This window comes from Rattus norvegicus, chromosome 1 (assembly GCF_036323735.1).
Source record: "Rattus norvegicus strain BN/NHsdMcwi chromosome 1, GRCr8, whole genome shotgun sequence".
NCBI lineage: Eukaryota > Metazoa > Chordata > Mammalia > Rodentia > Muridae > Rattus > Rattus norvegicus.
Genome location: NC_086019.1, coordinates 162,842,829 through 162,864,610, shown reverse-complemented (window position 1 = coordinate 162,864,610; position 21,782 = coordinate 162,842,829). Strand labels below are relative to the sequence as shown.

The 21,782-nt window shown below is 45.9% G+C and overlaps 1 protein-coding gene and 1 long non-coding RNA gene across 8 annotated transcripts in view; one reads left to right on the top strand and one right to left on the bottom strand.

The window, feature by feature from the left end:
* LOC120099889 (uncharacterized) overlaps positions 1–10,974 on the bottom strand; it is a 29,404-nt gene extending 18,430 nt beyond the window's left edge. Inside the window, exons 1-4 of one of the 4 annotated variants that reach the window (XR_010060695.1) lie at positions 9,604–9,742; positions 9,069–9,203; positions 8,128–8,223; positions 1,883–2,086 (exon numbers count right to left, since the gene is read on the bottom strand). This is a non-coding gene — a long non-coding RNA (uncharacterized LOC120099889). Of the gene's footprint in view, positions 1–1,882; positions 2,087–8,127; positions 8,224–9,068; positions 9,204–9,603; positions 9,834–10,775 lie in introns of those variants that run through there. The other 3 variants (XR_010060697.1, XR_010060696.1, XR_005499329.2) reach the window with 3 other exon arrangements.
* Positions 10,263–21,782, top strand: part of Uvrag (UV radiation resistance associated) — a 257,835-nt gene continuing 246,315 nt past the window's right edge. For 2 of the 4 annotated variants that reach the window (XM_039113238.2, XM_039113255.2), the window contains exon 1: positions 10,425–10,561. In XM_039113238.2, coding sequence (XP_038969166.1) covers positions 10,445–10,561 — 117 coding nt within the window. In that variant the 5' untranslated portion in view covers positions 10,425–10,444. Of the gene's footprint in view, positions 10,562–21,782 lie in introns of all 4 variants that reach the window. The other 2 variants (NM_001401542.1, NM_001107536.1) reach the window with 2 other exon arrangements.

The following is a 21,782-nucleotide window of genomic DNA, read 5'->3' as shown; positions in this document are numbered from 1 at the left end:
CACCAGGCAGCAGTGTGTCCAGAGCTGAAGCCAGCTCTGATCTTCAACTATAGTTTGGGGACCCCAGCTGCATGCTGGGAATTTTGCTGTGCTAGAAGGAACTACCTTATCAGAAGATCCTCTGCTGAGCAGAGAATGGGGATTGCAACCCTGGCATTCTGAGTCATTTCCAGGGTTCGTCCCCTGGATCCCAGACACAACCACAAGGGGGCGCTGAGAATGGTTCCATGGCAAATGTGACAGGGTTGTCTGAATGCCTCACATTTTGACAAGTACCTAGCTCTGTCCTAAGCTAGAAGCCAGATTAATGAACTCAGAGGAAACTTAGCCACCATCTAGAATACATTCCTGGGAAAACTTGATGTAGAGGGCCAGGGAACACACCTCTACCACACAGCCCATCAGCTTTCAATGCCTGAATTCAGTGCTCTTGGTTCCTAGGTGCTTAAAACATTAAGGTTATGGGCAAAACACTCATTTCTAAAAGATCCCTGTCAATATCTCCACAGTTCTGAGAACTGAATGATTTCCTTTTTTAATCCCTAAATCATAGACTACTGGGAATGCCCTGTAACCACTGCTGTCTCCATGGCAGACAGCAGTCGGTACCAGCCTGTAAGTGCCTCAGCTTCTGCACCTGTAAAATGCACAGATCTTTGCCCCTGAACAACACGAACTGAAAATGTTCACCCCAGGGCTTAGCCTAGAGGCCCTGTCCAGAAAATGGTAGCTGTGATTTAATTTTGTCACTGAAGCACAGAAACAGCTACAGGCAGCCAATGTACCAAAAAATGAAAAGAACTCCAATATATTAAGTAGAATATGGAATGTATAATTTGTAACAAAGTTAGACTGCTTTAGAAGTTGAGCTTACAGCCAGGCGGTGGCGGCAGCGCACGCCTTTAATTCCAGCACTTGGGGGGCAGGAGCACGCAGATCTCTGAGCTGAGCCAGCCTAGTCTACAGAGTAAGTTCCAGAATGGCCATGGCTACACAGAGAAACCCTGTCTCAAAACATCAGACCAAACTAAACTAAAACCCCTGAAGTTAGTGCGGCAGCCTGACCTTTCTGATCTCACATGCTGTTGCTAGGATACACAAAACTGCTTATCACCATGCCTGCCACACAGCACACAAGTTAATAGTCTTAAAATCTAAGTCTTGCTAGGCATGGTAGTCTGTGCATGTAATCCCAGCACTGGGCGGTGGAAACAAAAGGATCAAGAGTTCAAGGTCATCCTCTACAACATAGTAGGCTGACAAAGAAAAATCCGTCTCCAGGCTAAAAACCTCCCTTTGCATACCTAACCTTGAATACAGTGACCATTCGTTAATAGATCAGTAAATCAACAAGTTTTAATGTTTTAAATCTTACTGAGCCAAATATTGTGAAAAGGGTAACGTGTGCTTTCATTTTGCTCTTGGAAGTTATAAAACGAACAAGAGAAAAAAGTTTAAAAAGGGATCTCACGAGGGAGCTGCAGATACAGTGCAAAGAAGTGAGGCGGGTGCGGGCGCTCTGCCCAGTAACCTAAGCGGGCTGGGGGCAGAGCTCCGTGCTGAGCCCTCACCTCCCGCCTAGCGTCCTGGCTTTAGTCTCATCTCCCCCACTGCAGAAATGGAAAAGTGTAGGCACAATGAAGCCGGGGAGACTGGGAGATTCACATATGACCCTCGCTCCCACCCAGTCCTCAGGCCTGACTCAAATGTCACCTCTCTGTGTATTGAGACTAGGTCTGGTTCTGGAACTCACCATGTAGACAAATCTGGCCTTGAACTCACGTAAGTCTAGCATTAAAGATACACATCATCTTTTCCCTTAATGTCTGTTATAGCAAATGGATCAGGTTCAAGGCGACAAGGTAGTTAGTTCTCCCTTTACCTGACACAGTTGCTCTCTTTTTTTTCTTGCTGGTTGTGGACATTGTAGATTGAACACAGGGCAGGGTCTCTAGAGCACTCTTCATTTCTGTTTCGTTTCCTCTGGCTTACTCCAGCTGACTGTCTCAGCATGATAATGACCTCTTTCATCACTTTGTCTGATGGATAACAGTCAGGATGGCTCGGTTCACTGTTAATATGGTGACTGCCAAAAAAAAAAAAAAAAAAATAAAGCCAGATGGTGGTAGCACACACCTTTAATCTCAGCATTTGGAGTGCAGAGGCGTATGTACGTATGTATGCATGTATGTATATATGTATGTGTATATGTATAATAACTGCCACATCTTTCTCCTCTATTTTTCCCCACATTTTGAGACTATGTAAAGTGCAACCTTATGAAACATTTTTATCTCTTAACGTAGTGGGTAATAAGCCATCTTATCAGTGTGTGTGTGTGTGTGTGTGTGTGTGTGTGTGTGTGTGTGTGTGTGTGTCTATACACTGGCATGTACACAAGCATTTGGAGACTAGAAGTCAACCTTGGTGTCATACCTCAGAACACTACCTTGTTTTTTTTTGAAGACAAGGTCATGCACTTGGACGTGGGGTTCACCAACTAGGTTAGGTTGGCTGGCCATTGAGCAAGGGGTTCACCTGTCTCTGCCTCCCCAGTGCTGTGTTATAATACAAGCTCATGACACCATGCCCAGCGTTTTTAGAGCATGGGTTCTAACTCGATTATGTGGCCCACACTTTACCAACTAAGCTATCGCCCATCCCACTAGCATTTTTCTTCTCAGACTGCCCAGACTTGGGCAGTGAGATCCTTTGTGTCGTCTCCGTGTGTTCAGTCTCCATCACTGTCTCCCTCATTTCTCTGGGCATTGGTGTACTGTACTGTGTGCGTGCCAGTGCCTGTGGAGGTCAGAAGAGGTTGCAAGAGCTTCTTGAACTGGAATTACGGATGGTAGGAAACTGCCACGTGGTGGCTCCGAATCAAACCCAGGTCCCCCAGAAGGGCAGCCAGTGCTCCTAATTGTGAGCCCATCTCTCCAGATCCTGAGCTTTGATCTGTAAGACAAAGTCTCACTCTGCTGCTCATACGGGTATGGTGCTCACTCTGGACCCCTAACTGACCTCAAATTCTTATCAGTCCTGGTTGTTCTTGCAGTGGACAACTATCTTAATTCCAGTTCCAGGGGATCTGATGCCCTCTTCTGACCACTGTAGGTATCAGGCACGAACATGGTATGCATACATACATACATACATACATACATACATACATGAAGGAAACATATATATTAAATTAATTAATTAAAAAATGTAGGTCTAGATTGATATTGGACTTTAGACTTCTGGGTTAGTCTTCTAATCCCTATGTTATATATCCAGGGTTTTCCCACAGCCAAGATAGTGTTTCCCCTGCTACACACACACTGTGTTTCTATCCTCCCCCCCGCCCCTTTTGAGACAGTTTCATATAATCCAGTCTAGTTTTGAACTGAATCCACCTACCTCTCTACCTTGCAAGAGTTGGGGTACAGACCTGCACCACCATGCTTATTTCAGCATGTCAAAAATATAATCTTATGTGTATGCACTGAAGTGCATGTGCATGTGTGCGTGAGTGCGTGAGTGCGTGTGTGTGTGCGTGCGTGCGCGCGCGCTCGAGTGCACGCATGTGTGTACATGCTCATGCCTGGGGAGTCAGGAGATAACTAAGAGGAATAGGCTCTTTCCTACCATGCAGGCCCTGGGGATGGAGCTCAGGTGGTCAGGCTTGAGGGCAGTGACCTTTACCACTGAGCCATCTCGCTGATGCCCAGAGTAACACATCCAAGATATAAATCAGATCACACCACTCCCTTGTCTAAACCCTTCAACAACTGTCCACTTCAAAGACACGCCAACTCATGGTGTAGCGGCCTGCAACACTTAGAGGAATGCCCCTGCCAGACCTCCAGCTTCATCCCTTGCAGTTGAGGGGCCCGATCGTGGAGTCTGTGGTGCTAAAGCCTGAAAGATAGAGCAGCCTCTGCCTCCTGAAACGACACATAGGAGCACTTCACACAAATAGGAACCAAAGCACTGAGAGTCCAGTTTCACTGAGTCTTGGCATGGGCTTGTTCTGTAAAAACTGACCCTCTCTCTCACTTCTCCTCAGTGCGAGTGCTCCCCACTCACTGCACCTGGCCGACTCTTTAGTTCTGTGGTTCACGCCACTTTTTCAAGCTGCTGCTCCTGTTCCTTAGGCTCTGACCCCTCCCCTTGCTCACACCAGGCTTTGCACAGCTGACCCCTCTGTGCCCTTCAGGCTTCACCATGAAACCCACTCCTAGGGTCTGTTTCCTCTGGACACCTCTTGCTAGATCTGCTCTGGGGTTCTACACCCCTTACAGTGCAGCAGTGTTGTTTCTCTGGCTTGCCACATGCTCCCAGGCCCCTGTGCACACATCAGGACCATGAAACTATAGGGATGGGGCAAGTACAAGCCTCTGCCTCTGTAGCAGACCACACTTTGTGTGACCTCGGCCGGTTCCTTTTCTCTATGTGGATCTGAGATCCATTTGGAGAGATTCCATTTGGAGAGATGCGGAGGTGTTATAGCTTGGACCTCCTGGATGCCCCTCTCCCCCAGGCCCATGTGTTGAGGGCTGCTCCCTACGACTTTGGGAAGATGGTTAGGAGGGAGGGGCTAGTGAGGGAAGTTAGGCCACTGGGGAATGGACCCTTGAAACAGATTTGGGAACCGCGACCTTTCTCATTTCTCTTTCTTAGAGTCGTGGTGGCCATGAAGAGAAGAGTTCCTCTGCCACACATACACACCTGCCATGATGCACTGTGGCTGCCACAGCCCCAAACAACAGGGCTGAAACACGGGACAGAATAACCCATTTCTTTATTAAATTGCTTGTCCTCAGGTATTTGGACACAATGATGAGCCCTTGTGACCCATTTGCTCAGTGACTTTATTCTGCTGTCTACTCAGTAACGCTTGTGAAGCTCCCTTGGTGTCTGGGTGCTGGGAATTGAGAGAGAGAGAGAGAGAGAGAGAGAGAGAGAGAGAGAGAGAGAGAGAGAGAGAGATCAAAAGCAGAGGTTTACACAGAGTGAAGGTGACTGACATACCCTACCCAGTATAACTCAACACATGGATATACTGATGAAGACATGGCAGGAAGCCATGGGGGAACCCAGAGGAGGTAACCATTAACTCAGATCCAGAAAGGCTTTTCAGGAATGTGATTGGAAGGGAAAAGAGGAAAACTACCCTTCAGGTAGGCTTGGTGTGCATAAGCTCCTTGGGAATCTGCCTTTTGGTTTCACAATTCTGACTGGGTCTTGTGCAAACCTCTGGCTTGTCTCACCCTGCCCCCTCCACACTGCTGCTCCAGGGCTATCTAGCCATTATCCTAAGTGACTTCCTGTCACCCACAAACAGAAGTTCTTCAGCCAGTTTGTCAGGTTTCTCTCACTGGACCTGCCTTCCCCCTCCAGCCTCCTTGCCAATGCCCTCCTTGTAGCCTTTGCTTCAGTCAAACCATGCTGATGCCGGGGTGTGCTCTGTCTGTCTAGGACACTCTGTCTGTTCTCTCCTTTCTGGCCAACACCCTGTCGTTTGGAACGTCCCTTCATGGTCTCTCAGTGTACTTTACACGTCCTCTCAGCAGTCAGCACTGAGGACTGACTGAGTGAGCAACTGTCCCCAGCCAAGGGTGCTCTTGACATCACTTTCCTGAGTGTGGGTGTCTCAGGCTGGGCAAGGTCTAATAGGCATCTGGTTGAACAAAGGCAACAAATAGAAGAGGCTCCACTGAGAAGAAGGGATACATTTAATTTAACTAAGTTTGGTTTGAGTGACAGAGGCCTCTGTAGGCTCACACATTTCAATACTGGGTCCCCAGTAGGTGGGGCAGAATGGGAAAGGATAGGAGTGTGGCCTTGGTGTGTCACAGGGGCAGGCTTGGAGGTTTTAACAGATTTATGGCATCCACACTGTTTCTCTCTCTGCCTGAGGTTGTGAACGCAGATGTGAGCACTTAGCTGCACCTCTGCTCTGCCACGATGGGCTCTAACCCTCTGAAGCCATAACACAGCTACGTGCTTTCTTTTATCCATTGCTTTGTTCATAGTGTTTTATACAGCAATAGAAAAGCAACCAGGACATCATGCTTTAAACCTTTTCAAGACAGCTCTGACCTGTCCTCTAGCCTCTCAAGAGCCACTCATACAGTGGGGCAGCAGGGGGAGAGAATGTGTTTCTGCCTGACCTTCAACCTTCCAGCCATTGCATGTGTGCTGGACTTGGCCACTTTGTCATCTATACTCTCTACACTTAGATCAGTGGGGTTCTCAACCTGTGGGTTGTGGCCCCTGTTTGGGGGGTCGAATGACCCTTTCACAGAGGTCATAGATCAGATATCCCGAACATCAGATATTTACATTATTATTCATAATAGAAGAAAAATTACAGTTATGAATAGCAATGAAAATTATTTGGGGTGGTGGTGGTGGGGTCACCACAACCACTGTATTGGGTGTACGGGGAACTATATTTAAGGGTCTAAGCATTAGGAAGGTTGAGAGCCACTGACTTAGATAAACATTTCTCTGGGAAATACACACATGGCTGCATAAATATGGTAATTCTAAGCAATTTAAAGTATCTTTTCGTATGTTGAAACTGCCACATTACAAACTAATTTCCAAAGAATGTCCACTGCATTAGAATAACATATCATATATGATAGGTTATACATTTACATATATATGATAGCATATACAGGGTGTGTTTCTTGAACACTTGCTGTTTCTAGCACCCAGCACATTCTAGTTGCATTTCCTTGGATACTTTGCAAGCAGCGACCTCAGTTTCCCCCTAGCGCTTGAGTCGGAGTCTCGTGGGCTGAAATATCTGAGATGGCTCCTGTATTGTATGCATTCTGGTGTTTAGCAGGAAGCCTGCGAGCAGCCTGGCCCCAGTGAGAGCGCGTGGGAAGAGCAGCTTCTGCTGACACACTCTCCCTCGACTACTGGTTCTTCAGTACCCTTGTTTAAATGTCCCCTCCACTGTGTCTGTGTTTGTATGGGTGCCTGCCCTTGGGTCTCCCTGGGCACTAGTACTGAGGGATCAGGCTGGCAACTCTTCATTTTGGACTTGGCTAGGAAAGGGGCTGACACCCTGGCACCTAGCAGAGGAGCTCTCTGGGCGTTTGTTGACTGAATAAAGTAATAAGGCTGGATGATGGAAGGGACGACCCAAGGAAGATGAAAAGATCCTGTGTTCTCTCTCTAGGTCCATTTTTCTATTTTATGTATGTATGTATGTATGTATGTATGTATGTATGTATGTATGTGTATGTGTGTGAGCTCCTCCATGCTATAGGTGTGTACATGCAAGTCAAGGGATCACTTATGAGAGTGAGTTCTCTCCCTCTGCCTTGTAGGTTCCAGGGATAGAACTCAGATCCTCAGCCTTGGCAGCAAACACCTTTATCCTCTGAGCCATTTCACTGGCCCATAGTTTCACTTTTTCTTGTGTCATTGGCCAAAAACCATATTTGGAAAAAAAGGGGTATTTACATATTTTTTTCTTCTCCTCTCCCCTTCCTTTCTCTTCCTTCTCTCTTGCGCTTTTTGAGATAGGGTCTTATACTGCAGCCCGTGCTGGCCTGGAACTTTGTGTAGTCCACTCCATTCATGGCAACTGCCTGAGTGTTGCTACAACAGGCATAAGCTACCCTGCCTGGCTTTATGAAGGATCCCCAGATGAAGTATGAGTAGGGCATCTAAAGCCAATGTCAAATGCCCCTGGAGGAGAAGGAAGACACAGGAAGAGGGAGAATGTTAGGAGGAGTCATAGACTGCAATTATGCAGCCAAGGATCTGAGCCACCAGACGCTGGAAAAGCAAGGAGAGACGACACCCAGAACTGTGGGAGAACACATTTCTGTTGTTCTCAGCGACCAAGCCTGTGTAATTTGATATGGCAGCCTTGGCAAGCAGGCACAGTTTAGAAACAGAAATGTTTTCTGTGAAATTCCACTGGATCTTGGCATTGTGTGGCTTGAACTAGGTATGAGTTGGAATTTCCCAAGTGTTCACTTCTCGACAGACACCTGACCCCACGCTGAGGCTCCAGCCACGAGGAACTGCTCAAAATAAGAGACTGTGACGTCAAAGCAATTAATTTCTAAGGTCAGATGCAACTCATTTTCCTCTGACATTTAATATGCTTACCTTTTATTTTATGAAGGGGGAAGGGCTAGGGAGATAGCTCAGTTGGTAAAGTGCTTTCTGTTCAACCACCAGGATCTGAGTTCCAGCCCCAATATCCTGATAAAAAAAAAAAGCTGGGCATAGCAGTGCTTACCTCTAAACCCAGAGACAAGGGGATCCACAGGGCTCACTGGCTAGCCCGGGTAAATTTCAGGCTAGTGAGGGAGTCTCATCATAAAAACCAAGGTGGATGGCTCCTGAGGAACAATACTCGAGATTGACTTCTGACTTCTGCACACACACTCATATATGCATGCATACCTGTGTACACAAATGTGTCCACACACACAAGCATGTGCACATACTTTGTTTGTTGAGAGAGGGTTTCTCTGTGTAGCCCTGGCTGTCCTGGAATTCACTCTGTAGACCAGGCTGGCATTGAACACAGAGATCCACTTGCCTCTGCCTCCAAGTGATGGGAGTCCACCATGCCCAGCTACACATCATTTTTTTTTAAACAGTGCTAGGGACTGAACCCAAGTTCTTGTGAATACTTGACATCTATTCAGTCATTGAGCTATATATACACACTCTCCCACTCAGTAAAAGATTTTAAGTCCATCTATTATATGCTGGGGTCTTCATATATTGGCCCACCTATCCCCCACAATGACACCAGTACTATTCAACACATGGCTAGACAGTGGGGAACTGGCCTGCTCAGCGATCAAACTAGAAGGTAGCAGTCAGAATCCCCAACTGCCTGCTTCCTGTTTTGTCTGCCTCTCTGAACACTGTGTTCTTTCAGGTATAACAGTCCAGGTGGTGGAGAAATTCACACTCTATGAGGACAGGGGAATCAATATCCTGCGAAATGACTCAGTGCTACTTATAGAAGCAATGGCTAAAGCTGCTATTATGGTCAAGAAGTCTTCAGGGAAGGGAGAGCATTTGAGCTGTACCTTCATATTCATATCTCCATTCGCTGCTAGCAGCGGAGATCCGGAGATGAATCAGACAAGGTCCTTTGCTTGAGGAATTCACGTGTGAGTGTTTGAATTCGGGGAGGCAAAGTGGCTGCTGTATGTGTTAAATGCCTATTAAAAGACAATGTGGAGGCTGGTGTGGTGGCACACTCCTGTAATCCCAGCACCTGGGGAGCCAAGGCGGACTGAGCTACTACATGGTGGGTAGCAGGTCAGCCATGTCTCATCCCCCCGCCCCACCCCGCCCGGCCGCCCCACTGCCCCACAAAGCAAGTAAACAAACAATGACAACACAATAGAATAAGCAGGTCTGTGGTAAAGGCAAGTTTCCTAATTCAGAGTCCCAGAGAAGTCTTTTGGAAGAAAGAACTCCTGCCGTAGCTGAAATATGATGGCTAAGCAAGCGTTAGTCACAAAGCAGTAAAGGCTTTCTAGGCAGAGCATAAGCAATCCACCCGCAGAGGTGAGATAGTCTCTTGACTGGCTGGCACAGTTTGTTGGCTAAGCTTACTAGTTATAGAAGCTAGAAGGGGTGTGGACTTGCAGGTCTGTGTGGGTCTCTGAAGAGCTGGTGGACTGTCCGATGGACCTCTGGTCTCAGAGATCGCTGCTCAGTGGCGGTTTCCCCTCTCAGTCTTAAAGCACGGCTTTTTTGGACGAGGATGAGAACACTTCGGGAAGACAGACCATCCATCTCGACTCAGCTGGTGCCAAGGCGGTCTCCGCCCTCCAATGGAGGCTCTGTTACCATAGCAACTAGGTTAGGGCGGAAGTGGCTTAGAAGACTGACTCTCACTAATCAGGTGACTTGCCAGACTTCTGCACGTGACACGAGCTCCCAGGCGCGCGCTCTACCTAATCAAGACGCCGTCCCTGTTTCACCGACAACTGACAGCGCTCTAGAGCAATAGCCCACGAGGCTCCCCTAAGAGACCCCACCCCTCAATAGTGAAAGGGCCAATTAGGCTGAGCCAAAGAGAAGTTACGCCTCAAGTTTCGCCCGGTTTTGACAGACGCAATTGAGGCCATCCTAGAGTCCCTCCGCCCCTAGCCTTTGCGGCCGACGACGGACGGGCCCGCTGCCCAATAGTACGTCCCTTGGCCGCTGCCGGATCCCGCCCTCTCAGGGACGGAACCAATGAGGACGCCAGCTCTGGGCCGGGTGGAGGGGTTGCACTGCGGTAATATGGCTCTTCCTTAGCTAGCGGCGGTGGCCAGAGCGGGTGCGGAGCTGCCGGGGCTCCCGGGTGCCTCGTTTCTAGGCTGTAGGGGCTCGGCGAATCACAGCTCGGGAGGCGGCGGCCGATGCGTGAGGACTGCCCACCCGGCCGCTCGGCGGCCCAGGGGTCCAGATGAGCTCCTGCGCCTCGCTCGGGGGCCCGGTGCCCCTGCCACCCCCGGGCCCGTCCGCCGCGCTGACACCGGGTGCCCCCACGCGGGCCCTGCATGTGGAGCTGCCGTCTCAGCAGGTGAGCGGGCCGCGAGCCGGGGGGCGGAGATGGCGGGGCTCGCGGGGCTGAAGAGGGCTGACAGGGAGAGGACCCCCACCCCCCCACCCCGGCCGTTCCCGCGCTCAGACCCCCGCATCCCTTCAGGAAGGCGCCGGGGAACCCTGCGCCTCGCCGTCCGCCGCCGCGCTTTCCCTTTCGCTCCCGCGCCGAGGAGTCGGTTTTCTGTACTTACTCCTATCGTTTTTGGGGTGCTTTCTTCTGCTCCTCCTGAGGAAGGTATTTGGGACGTCAGGGTTTCCTTTCAAATCTTAGATCCTCATGGCACACTGGAAGGAGGATTTGAAGTATATATTTCTATTTTGGATCTCGTGTGTGTGTGTGTGTGTGTGTGTGTGTGTGTGTGTGTGTGTGTGTGTGTGTGTGTATGAGGACAAGAGAACACTGACTTTGGGGATCTGACAAAATTCTTGGCAACACCCGCCTATCAGTACATCTTCCACTGCCCTCCCTCAGTCCCTCAGGGGAGACTCTGCAGGAACCTTAGCTTTGAAGAGGACTTGGAGAAACTGTCAGTCATGGAGAGGTTACCAATCTGGGTCTGTGCAAAGTGATCATTGAATCGTCATAACTCCATGAGATAACTGTTTTTATTGTCCCACTTTTTCAGTTCTAGGAACAAGCTTGCCTATTGCTATTGCTTCTCTATTAGTATTTCTGGTGGGGCTGGATTTCCAAATACAGAGTCCGGCTCCAGCTTGTGCATCAGCAGCAATAGTTTGCTTTAGACTTGAGCAGCTGCTCCTCCACGGTCCGCAGGACAGAGCAACCTCCCTCAGACCCTTCCTGTAACTTTCCATCTTTGCCAGAGACAGGAAGGAGCCACACCGGAGCGCAGAGGCTGTGGGAGAGAGGGCCAGGCTCGGAGTGGATAGGAATGTAAAGGAAAGAGCGATGTTGTCCCCTCATCCCCACCCCCCAACCCGGTGCCCTATGAGTAGGGAAGCAGCATTAACTGGGGAAGCAAGACTCTGTGACAGGAGAATATTTAAAAGATCAGAAGGCATGTGCCCTGGTTTTGTAGTGCCATAGGAGAAGGAGTTTATGGAGAATATTAGGAGCTGGAAGGGCGTGAGGCTTGTATTGAATTTCGAGGTCGCAGGAGAGGATGAGAGGGTGGAGGATGAGAGGGTGGCTGGGAGAGCAGTTGTGGATTGGGCATTAATGTGAATTTTTGTATGTGTGGGAGGTGGAGTGTGAGGGCCTGCTGGGAGAAGCAGTAGTGAGCACTGTTAGAAGCAGCCAGGAGAAATCAGGAATCTAGATGGGCATAGTTTAGGGGAGCTTTGAAAACAAGTCGGGTTGGAGAAGAGGATGCATCATTTCCTGACTAGAGCCTGTTCTAGTAATAACGGTTCAGTTTAAAACTAGGAGAAATAATTCAGGCGCACTGCCCGTGAACTCAATTCAACTCCATTTGTCAGTGTTTGTGGAGTTTCTGGATTGGTGTATAGTGTCCTAAGTGTGCAGCTGGATGTTGTGTGAGAACTTGGCATGCTATTTACAGTTTTTTTCTGGGAGCGTCATCCTTGAACTGTGAGGCAGCCTATGTAACAAAACACATTCCTTCTGTAGTTGATATTAATTCTTCTCTCTAGACCAAAATGCACAAGTTTGGGGAAACAAATATATTTTAAAATAAGCATTTTGTTGATTAACATTAATTTACACCATAATACAAGTCCAGTATTGGCCTTCTTCCCTATCTGCTTCTAGAAAAGATTTGGGTTTTCCCAAGAAGGCCCACAAAATTGTGTATAAGATGTGTAGTTTGTCTTTTTAAAATTAAATATTATTATTATTATTATTTTTTTTTTCGGAGCTGGGGACCGAACCCAGGGCCTTGCGCTTGCTAGGCAAGAGCTCTACCACTGAGCTAAATCCCCAAAACCTATTATTATTATTATTATTATTATTATTATTATTATTATTATTATTATTATTTAATCATGGTTTCATTTTATAGCCCTTGATTATCTTGGAGCTCACTATGTAGACTAGGCTGGCCTTGAACTTATAAACTTGCCTATGCTTCCTAAGCTTCTAGGAGTTTTGCATAACTACACCTGGCTGGAACTACTGGCATGTGCCTCCATGCCCTGGTTAGTTTGCCTTATTTTAATTTACATACCTAACCCGGAACCTTTCTTTTCATGGTTGACTACTAGCTATGGTCTACCCACTCCTTCAGTGTGACCGGTACTTCAAATCTTTAGTCGCCTGTTTCTAGGTCTTCTCTGTTTAACTGTTGTTTAATCAAGAAGTCATCATATACTCTGAAGTTGTGCTGCTCGTTCATTATTGGTTGGTATTTGTCATTATTTAGTGAGTCAGTACAGGCTCATCCAAGAGGAGCATGCTGAACTCCCTTGGATTTAGGAATCTCAAGATAAAACATTTATCTAGTTTTTATTGTGGTAGAGACATTTACCATGTCATTAATATTAAGCTTAACTGAGAATTTCCTCCTCCAAAACCTCCTAACCGCATTCTCAGATACTTGGAATGCAGACATTTTTAGAAGTTTTTAGTGATTATGTTGTTCTCCTTCTTGGAGGTCACACGTTCCTTTAAGAATTTATCAAAAAGGGGCTGGAGAGAAGGATCAGCAGCTAAGAGCGCTGGCTGCTCTTCCAGAGGACTGGAGTTCAATTCTGAGTACCCACACAGCAGCTCACAGCTGACTGTAACCTCAGTTCTAGGGGACTGGCACCCTCACACAGACATACATTCAAGCAAAATACAAATGCACACACAAAAAAAAATTAAAAAAAAAGAAAATAAAACATTAAAAAAAGGTTTTGTAATAGGAACTTTTAGAAAACTCACCTACAAGTACACAAGAACACTTAATCTCGCACGAGGCTTTGATTTCTTTGATGTTAAATTGAAGACCTCTTATTGAGTGTTCCTGACTTGGCTAATCCTTTTCATTTTAAAAAAATGACAAAGGTTAGCCATTAGACTTTCTCTTAGACTTCCAGATATATGTTCATCGTCTACCCTTTTCATCTGTCTGTGTATGTATGTGTGCTTGTGTGTATTGGCTGCACATGTGTGTGGAGGGCAGTGGACACCTTCTCTGTCATCCCTGAGACACTGCCTACCCCATTTTTTGGAGACAGGTCTTAGTGCACATTGCTCTGGAACTCCTGTCTGAGCTTCCTGAGTGCTAGGATTGCAGGTGTGTGCCATCCCGCCTGCCAAACACACATGCAGGCGCACACACACACACACACACACACACACACACACACACACACACACACACGCGCGCGCTGTGACTCTCCCTGTTGAAGGGCTTATGGACTATTTCCAGCAAATCTCTGTTCCACTGCACTGGGTGGCTATGTGGAAGGATCTCTGTATACATGTGATGTTCTGTAGGATAAAGATAGAACAGTGAAAACACAAGATAGGCAGTGTGTTGGTGTGTTTATTTATTTGAGACAGGGTATTTCTACATAGTCCTGGCTGGCCTGGAACTGACTAAATAGGTTGGTCGCTAACTCTGCTTGTCTCTGCTGCTAGAATTAAAAGTGGGTACTACTACTCCCTGCGTCTGTGTGTGTTTATGTATTTAAAATCATAAGGGCCTTCCTATTTACAGTGGTACCATTATAACAGAGCCTACTTCTCTACATTTTTTGCCAGGTTTGGTCATTGTTTTCTAACCTGATTTTATTTGATTCAGAGGACATATGTGTGCAGTGCATACATACACACAGTGTATACACATGTCTGTATTTGTTATTTAAACGTGCATTTCTTTAGATTGTATATATATAAAATTTTCATATATACACATACATATATATACATATATATATATATATATTTATATTTCCCCCTACTACCCAAGATAGGGTTTCTCAATGTAGCCCTGGCTGTCCTGGAACTCACTCTGTACACCAAGCTGGCCTCAAACTCATAGAGATCCCCCTGCCTCCGTCTCCCAAGTGTTGGAATTAAAGGTGTGCATCACCACTGCCTGGCTAATATTTTAAAAGCTTCGCTCACTGCTGATTGGACAGTATATGAAGCACATGGTCTCAGCTTTCCTGCCCAACCTTAGAACGTTAGTGTCATCACATGTTTTATTGCTACTTTAATTTCTTCCGAGAAGCAATTTTTGTGTTTTTAAAATTCACTTTTCTAATTGTGCTCAATTTTTATAGTCTTGAAGAATCTTTTTTTCTTGTCTTTTTTTTTTGTTGTTGTTGTTGTTTGTTTTTGAGAGAAGTGGGTTTGGAGCTATTATTATTATTATTATTATTATTATTGTTGTTGTTGTTGTTGTTGTTAAATTTATCTGTGTGTATGTGCTCCTGTTTCTGTGTTAGTTAGGGAGCATAGCACTAGGAGGTCATAGGACAGCCTCAGGTGTGGCTTCTGCCTTATTTGAGAAGGAAAATCTTGTTTTTTCTGTGGCATATGCCAAGCTTGCTGGCCTGTAAGCTTCAAAGAGTCTCCTATGTCCATTTCTATAGGAGTTTCTGGATTACAGGCACATGAGTTCCCTAGCCTGGCTTTAAGTGACTTCTAGGGATCTGAACTTAATTCCTCTCAACATTCAGGGCAATGCTTGCCCACTGAGCCATCTCTCCTGGTTACTATCATCATCATCATCATCATCACCATCATCATCATCATATCATCATCACCACCACCACCATCATTATCATCATCATCATCACCACCACCACCACCACCACCATCATCATCATCATCATCATCATCATCATTATTATCATGGGATTGAACGGAGGACCTAGCACAAGCTAGGGAAGTCCTCTCTCTTCTTCTACTGAGTTACAGCTTCAACCTTTTACCACTCTTTTAGACAAGGTCTCATTGTATAGCCCTGGTTGGCCTGGAACTCACAGAGACCTACCTGTTTCTGTTTCCCCAGTGCTGGCATTACAGGTGTGTACCACACACCTGGTCGTTTGGTTTTGTTGTTGTTTGTTTTGAAACAAGGTGTCACTAAATTGCTCATGCTGGCCTTGAACTTAAAAAAATGTATATTATAGATTTATTTATTTTTTTTATCCACATGAGTATGTTTCCTGAATGTATAGACATGCATCAAATGTGCGTCTGGTGTTTGCAGAGTATAGAGGGGGGTGTCAGCTGCCCTGGAACTGGAATTACAGTTGATTGTGAGCTGCCAGGTGGTGGTAGGAATTGCACCCGAGGCTTCTGTAAGAAGTAAATTCTCTTAACAGAGCCATCTATCTATTTTTATTATTAAAATTGTGTCCATTTTAATAATTTTCTTTAAGTGTGGAATTCAGTGCCATCAAGAACATCTTGGAAATGCTTGGAACTTTTTCACCAGCCCGAGAAGAACCCGCACACATAATAAACAGCTCTCCATCTCCCTCCCACCAGCCCTTGCTTGGCAAAACTCTCTTGTACCTTCTGTCTCCATGAATTTGACCACCAGGGTTCTTCGGGCTCCTGGATTCTTACAGTGTTTGTGCTTTTGTGCCACCTTGATCTCCCTCAGCTTAATGTTTTCAAAGTTCATTGTCTTCGTGGGAGCTTGTGTCAGGGCCGGCCCCTCCTGTGGGAGTTACCCACTGTGTGCCAGTCCCAAGTTTGAAATGCTCAACTATCGAGGTAACGACCCTTGCTTTTCACCCTTTTCCCATGTGGCTTTTAGTTGGCCCACCTCCTTTTAGCGGTGACAGTTGCTTACATTTCTTTTGTTTGTTTGTCTTGATGCTGTTCAGATGATTTTATGATGCTCCTGTCCTGGAACTAGTATGGATTGTTTTTCGTAGCTATGCTAGAGTTGAGGGCTTTTAAGAGCAAGACTTACGGGTGAAGTACCGTTTTTTGTCATAGCAGATGTGTATATACTGTTACACTAGTTGTCTTCATGGATTTGAACTTTGGTCCTCACCAGCTGACGTGTCTTCCCCCACAACCCACCCCCAACACTGCACTTCTGATACCAAGTGTTTTCCCCAGAACCATGTAGTCCTCCAGTGGGTACCGGTATCATGAGCTATAATTAAACTTGAAATTAGCTACCTGGAGTTAGTATCTAGTCCACAGGTTAAAGGCCCAGCCCTGCCCCCTTGCTCTTCAGATGCCAATCTCAAACCCAGGCCTTCCAGAACTTCTGGCCAATTGGCTGTAAATGGAGGGAATTTACAACCCCCTAGGTTTTGATCATCTGCTAGAGTGGCTCACAAGGCCAGGAGAACTTTTCAGTTCATTTGTTTATTGTAAAGGAGATGGGGGGCAGCCAGACGGAAGAGACTGATTAGGAAATGGGGTGAATGGAAGCTTCCGTGTCCTCAGGGTGCCTACCCTCAGGTTTCCTGAGATGGTTGTGTAGACATCATCAGTGATTTGTTCATTACCAGCTTGTCTCTCTAGGTGAGTGGGGTTGATAGTTCCAGTCATCCAGGAGCCTGCCAAAAGGGACTAGACAGACCAGAAGGTGCTCCCTGGAAATGATCTAGGTCAGGAACCATGGTCAAACACCTAAAACAGAAAAGAAGATTTCCCTTCCAACTCCTGCAGGGGAAATTAGAAGGTAAAACGTTGTACCAGGAACTGAAGACCAAGATGAGCATTTCCTGCACATCACCACAGGTAGTGAGCAGGTAGTGCTTACCACAGCATCACCACACAGCAGGCTGTGCTCAGCAGGGCGCCCTGCTGAAGGTCTGCCTGGGTCACCCCACTCCTCTCCACTGTGTTCCTTGGCACCCATCCTCTGTGTCCCTCTGTGAAGGCCACACTTAAGGGATTTTTGCTTCCTCTCCCTTTGAGGACAGGTATCTATACAGTTTGCAGTGCTTCACTGGACATTCCTATCCTTTTACAGACGAAGAACCTAGGGTTTCAGTAACTTTCTCAAAAGTCACAGGGAGCTTCCACTTAGGGACTGTTGTTTTTGGCCACCAATTGCCATTTACTGTATCCACCCACTCCAACAGCATCTGCCCTAGCAGTGTGTTGCTTATGAAGTGTAACTCAGTATTTAGTCACTTATGTGAGTTCCCTTAAAGAATTTACTAGCTTACAGAGAGGTGATTGGATAGTGTCTTAGTTAGGGTTGTACTGCTGTGAACAGACACCCTGACCAGTGCAAGTCTTTAAGGACAACATTTAATTGGGACTGGCTTACAGGTTCAGAGGCTCAGTCTATTATCATCAAAGTGGGAACATGACAGCATCTGGGCCGGCATGGTGCAAGAGGAGCTGAGTTCTACATCTTCATCTGAAGGCTACTAATGGAAGACTGGCTTCCAGGCAGCTAGGGTGAGGGTCTTAAGCCCACACCCACAGTGACAAACCTGCTCCAACAAGGCCACACGTCCTAATAGTGCCACTCTCTGACCCAAGCATATACAAATCGTGACAGATGGGATTGAAACACTGTAACAAAATGACAGAAGCAGATAGAATGTTTAATGAATTTGCCAGTGGTGTGTGTTCATTTCCACTAACATGCTTGTGATCATCATATATATAATTTTTTTTTTTTTGAGATAGCTTCTCACTATAAAGCCTAGGCTGGCCTTGGACTCACAGAGATCCACCTGCCTCTGCTTCCCAATTGCTGGGATTAGAGGTGCGCACCACCATGTCTGGCCATACATACTTGCTTCTTAAAGCCAATTTATTTCTTCTTTTTTAGTGTTGTGTTGGCAAGGCCAGGGCAGGCGTAGAGGACACCCGGGTCATACTGGGCACAGCTGCCTTCCCAGCACAGTGCTCTGCCCTGTGTGTTATTCCATCCCTAAATATTTATCAAACCTCTTTGACTCAAGGGGAAGAAATGCAGCCTATAGTTGTGTATCCTAAAATAAAGGCGTTGGAACTTCTGAGCAGGATGGCTCTTGTAACAAAACCATGAGGAATGCCACCAGGAACTTACGTGCTTTCTGTGTTGTAATTTCTTTGTTCTTCTTGTGAAAATGTTTAGTTTTGCTTTAAAAGGAAAAGCCATGTTCTTTTTTCTTTTCTTTTTTTTTTTTTTTTTTCTTTTTCTTTTTTTCGGAGCTGGGGACCGAACCCAGGGTCTTGCGCTCCCTAGGCAAGCGCTCTACCGCTGAGCTAAATCCCCAACCCCGAAAAGCCATGTTCTTATTTTGTGTTTACTTAAAGATTTCTTGACAGAATCACGTTCTTAGTTCTGGGGTAGAAAATCCAGAAGTGAAACTGACTGGAAATAGGGCAGAATTGAAAGTTGAGTCTGCTGTGTGGGGGGAAGACAAAATTTACACCTCACAGTTTCCGGATGTGTATTTTACTTTTACTTATTTGTGTTTAGGGCAGCTCCGGAAGTCCTGGAACTCACTCTGTAGACCAGGCTGGCCTTGAACACTTAGAGACTCATGTGCCTCTGCCTCCCAAGTGCTGAGAGTAAAGAAGGCATCTGCCAACCAGCACAGTGGGCCACACACTAATTATATACACATTCTAATACACTGTGCAATTCTACCTGCAAGCCAAGGCAGACAAGAAGTCATGGTCATTTTTAGTGTACTGGGATATGATGAATTATAAAATTGGGAGTTTAGAAAAATTAAAGACCAATCTGTTTTAAAAATAAGGTTGAAATATTTGCATTTGTATACTTCAGGTTTAATGGCATTGGAACTTTCTTATGTTGCAGAGTTATTTATTTTTATTTATTTTATTTCTTTAAAGTTTAGATTTATTTCCTTGTCTATTTCTTTGCTTGTTTATGTATATGAGTGTTCTACTTGCATGTATGCCTGCATGATGGAAGAGGGCATCAGATCCCAGTATTGATGGTTGTGAGCCACCATGTGGTTGCTGGGAATTGAACTCAGGACCTCAGGAAGAGCAGTCAGTGCTCTTAACCATTAAGCTATCTCTCCAGCGCCCTTATTTATTTATTTTTTATTCTATGTGAAATGACAGTGGAACATATGAAAAAGGAAAACCTTTCTTTCTAATTTATTTTTATTATTTTATCTGTTGGTGTTTTGTGTGCATGTATGGCTATGCACCACACACATGCAGTGCCCTGGAGGCTAGAAGATAATTGGATCCCCTGGAACTGGAGTCTTGTATGGTTGTTACCATATGGGTGCTGGGAATCCAACCTGGGTCTTCTGCATGAACACGTGCTCTTAAGTACAGTACCCTCTCTCCAGTTCCCTCCCCACTAGTTAACTAGTTAACTAGTTTGTAGTTAATATTGATGTCCGTCTTATTTTAAGGTGGAAATTCAAGTTTTAGAATAGTGGAATTTTACAGACATAAAAACTGTGATGTTCTCAGAGGTGATACTATTTGCCAGGCCATGAATGTGCTCTAAAGACCTCAGGGACTTTGTTTAACAGAGCTCTAGGGAGTGTCTGGCTCTCCAGCACACCCAGTCTTCTCAGCTGGTCTGTGCACACAGAGAGCCTGGTTCTATAACTGCTCTCTGGGCTTTGACATGTTGTCCGCCCCAGCTTTGCTTGACTTTAGGCTGGAACTAAAGTGGGGCTGTGGCATTGTTTTAAACTTCCCTTCAAGGGCAGGGCTGAACTCTCAGACGGTGGGGCTGCTCTTCCTGTTCTGTTTCTGGTGCTTTATCAAGCCTGTCCACTTTTGAATATTTTGAATATTCTTAGGAACAACAAATTCTCTACCTCCTTAAATTTCAGAAACAGCAAACGTCTGGTGACTGCGGTTTTTCTTCATGCCAGCAGTTTGATTCTGTGTAATATTTAGCACTGATTGCTGTAGAAGCAAGTTATGATGTTTTTAGACATTTTGTGAAAATGAAAGCTAGCGAAGTGTGTTTGTTGAGGCTAAGCTAAGTAACCCTGTAGTTGAGCATTAGAACCCAGCACTGGAAATAGGTAGCGTTTCTTCATGTTCTGGTGGTTAGAATATCCTAAAAGAGTGGCCAGACCTTCTACAGTAACACCAGGAAGCTGAAACTAGTGTCTACCTTGGTTTCAGTCCATAGGTTCTTGAGTAAGGAAAACAGGGAACAAATACAAGAAATTGGGAATTGGGCTTCTGATCTGTTTTTCCTGAAAAACTGGGTTATCTTTACCACGATGGTAGTTTTAATGACTAAATGTTTAACTTTGAACTCTTAGGTAATTCAGTTGTTTCTATTAGCCAGTTCGACATGGGGAGTGGGAAGCCCGACAGGGTGGCCGTTTGTTTCTCCAGTAGATATTTGTGAAGTGGCTTTCCGACTGTGAGCATTGGACCTGACGAGGAATGTCTTCATTCTGCCGGCCAGACTGTCTTTGAGAGGATATGGATCATTTTCTTCTTCAATTCCAAACATTCCTTGTAAGAGAGCTAATCTAGAAAACCTTCAAAAAGCCTTCGAAATGAAAATAGTTTTATGTAGACTTAAAAGGAACATTTAAAATGTCCCTTTCAGAAAGAGGAAAGTCCTTGGGAATATTGTCACTGCTAAAATGTTAACTTCCTGGCACCTGAGGGACCCTAAGCTTCCATCCACAGAACCAAGCATGGAGGCTGGCGGTCTGTGGGTATTCATGGAAGGTCGGGTGTAGGTTACCGAACCATATTTGTTACTTGTGTGTTGTACACATAGGAGAGTATTTTGGGCTTTTTTTTTTCCCCATGAAGTGACTAAACAGAGTTTATTTTAGGTGGAAGATTTTCAGGACAAATAGGAAAATAAAGAGCCAGCTGCCTCTCTACTCTGTCCTCTCTGCCAGAAGATACCAGCTAGTCACTGGATTGTAGACTTCTCTCTCTCTCTCTCTCTCTCTCTCTCTCTCTCTCTCTCTCTCTCTCTCTGCCTATTTGGTGGTCACAGGACCACTTTTGTGAGTCACTTCTCTTCCACCATGTGGGCCCTGGGGACTGGACTCGGGTGTGAGACTCCATGGAAACAACCAATTCGCCTCCACCCCCTCCAACCACCCCTTTTGTTTTTTTTGAGACTGGGTTCTCCATGCCCTGGAACTCTCTCTGTAGATCACCCTGGCCCTGAACTCAAGTAAGATCTGCCTGTCTCTGCCTCTTGAGCGCTGGGATTGAAGAAAGGTGTGTATTACCATCACCCAGCTATCTTTTTTTTTTTTTTTTGGTTCTTTTTTTCGGAGCTGGAGACCGAACCCAGGGCCTTGCACTTCCTAGGCAAGCGCTCTACCACTGAGCTAAATCCCCAACCCCATCACCCATCTATCTTGTTTGTTTGTTT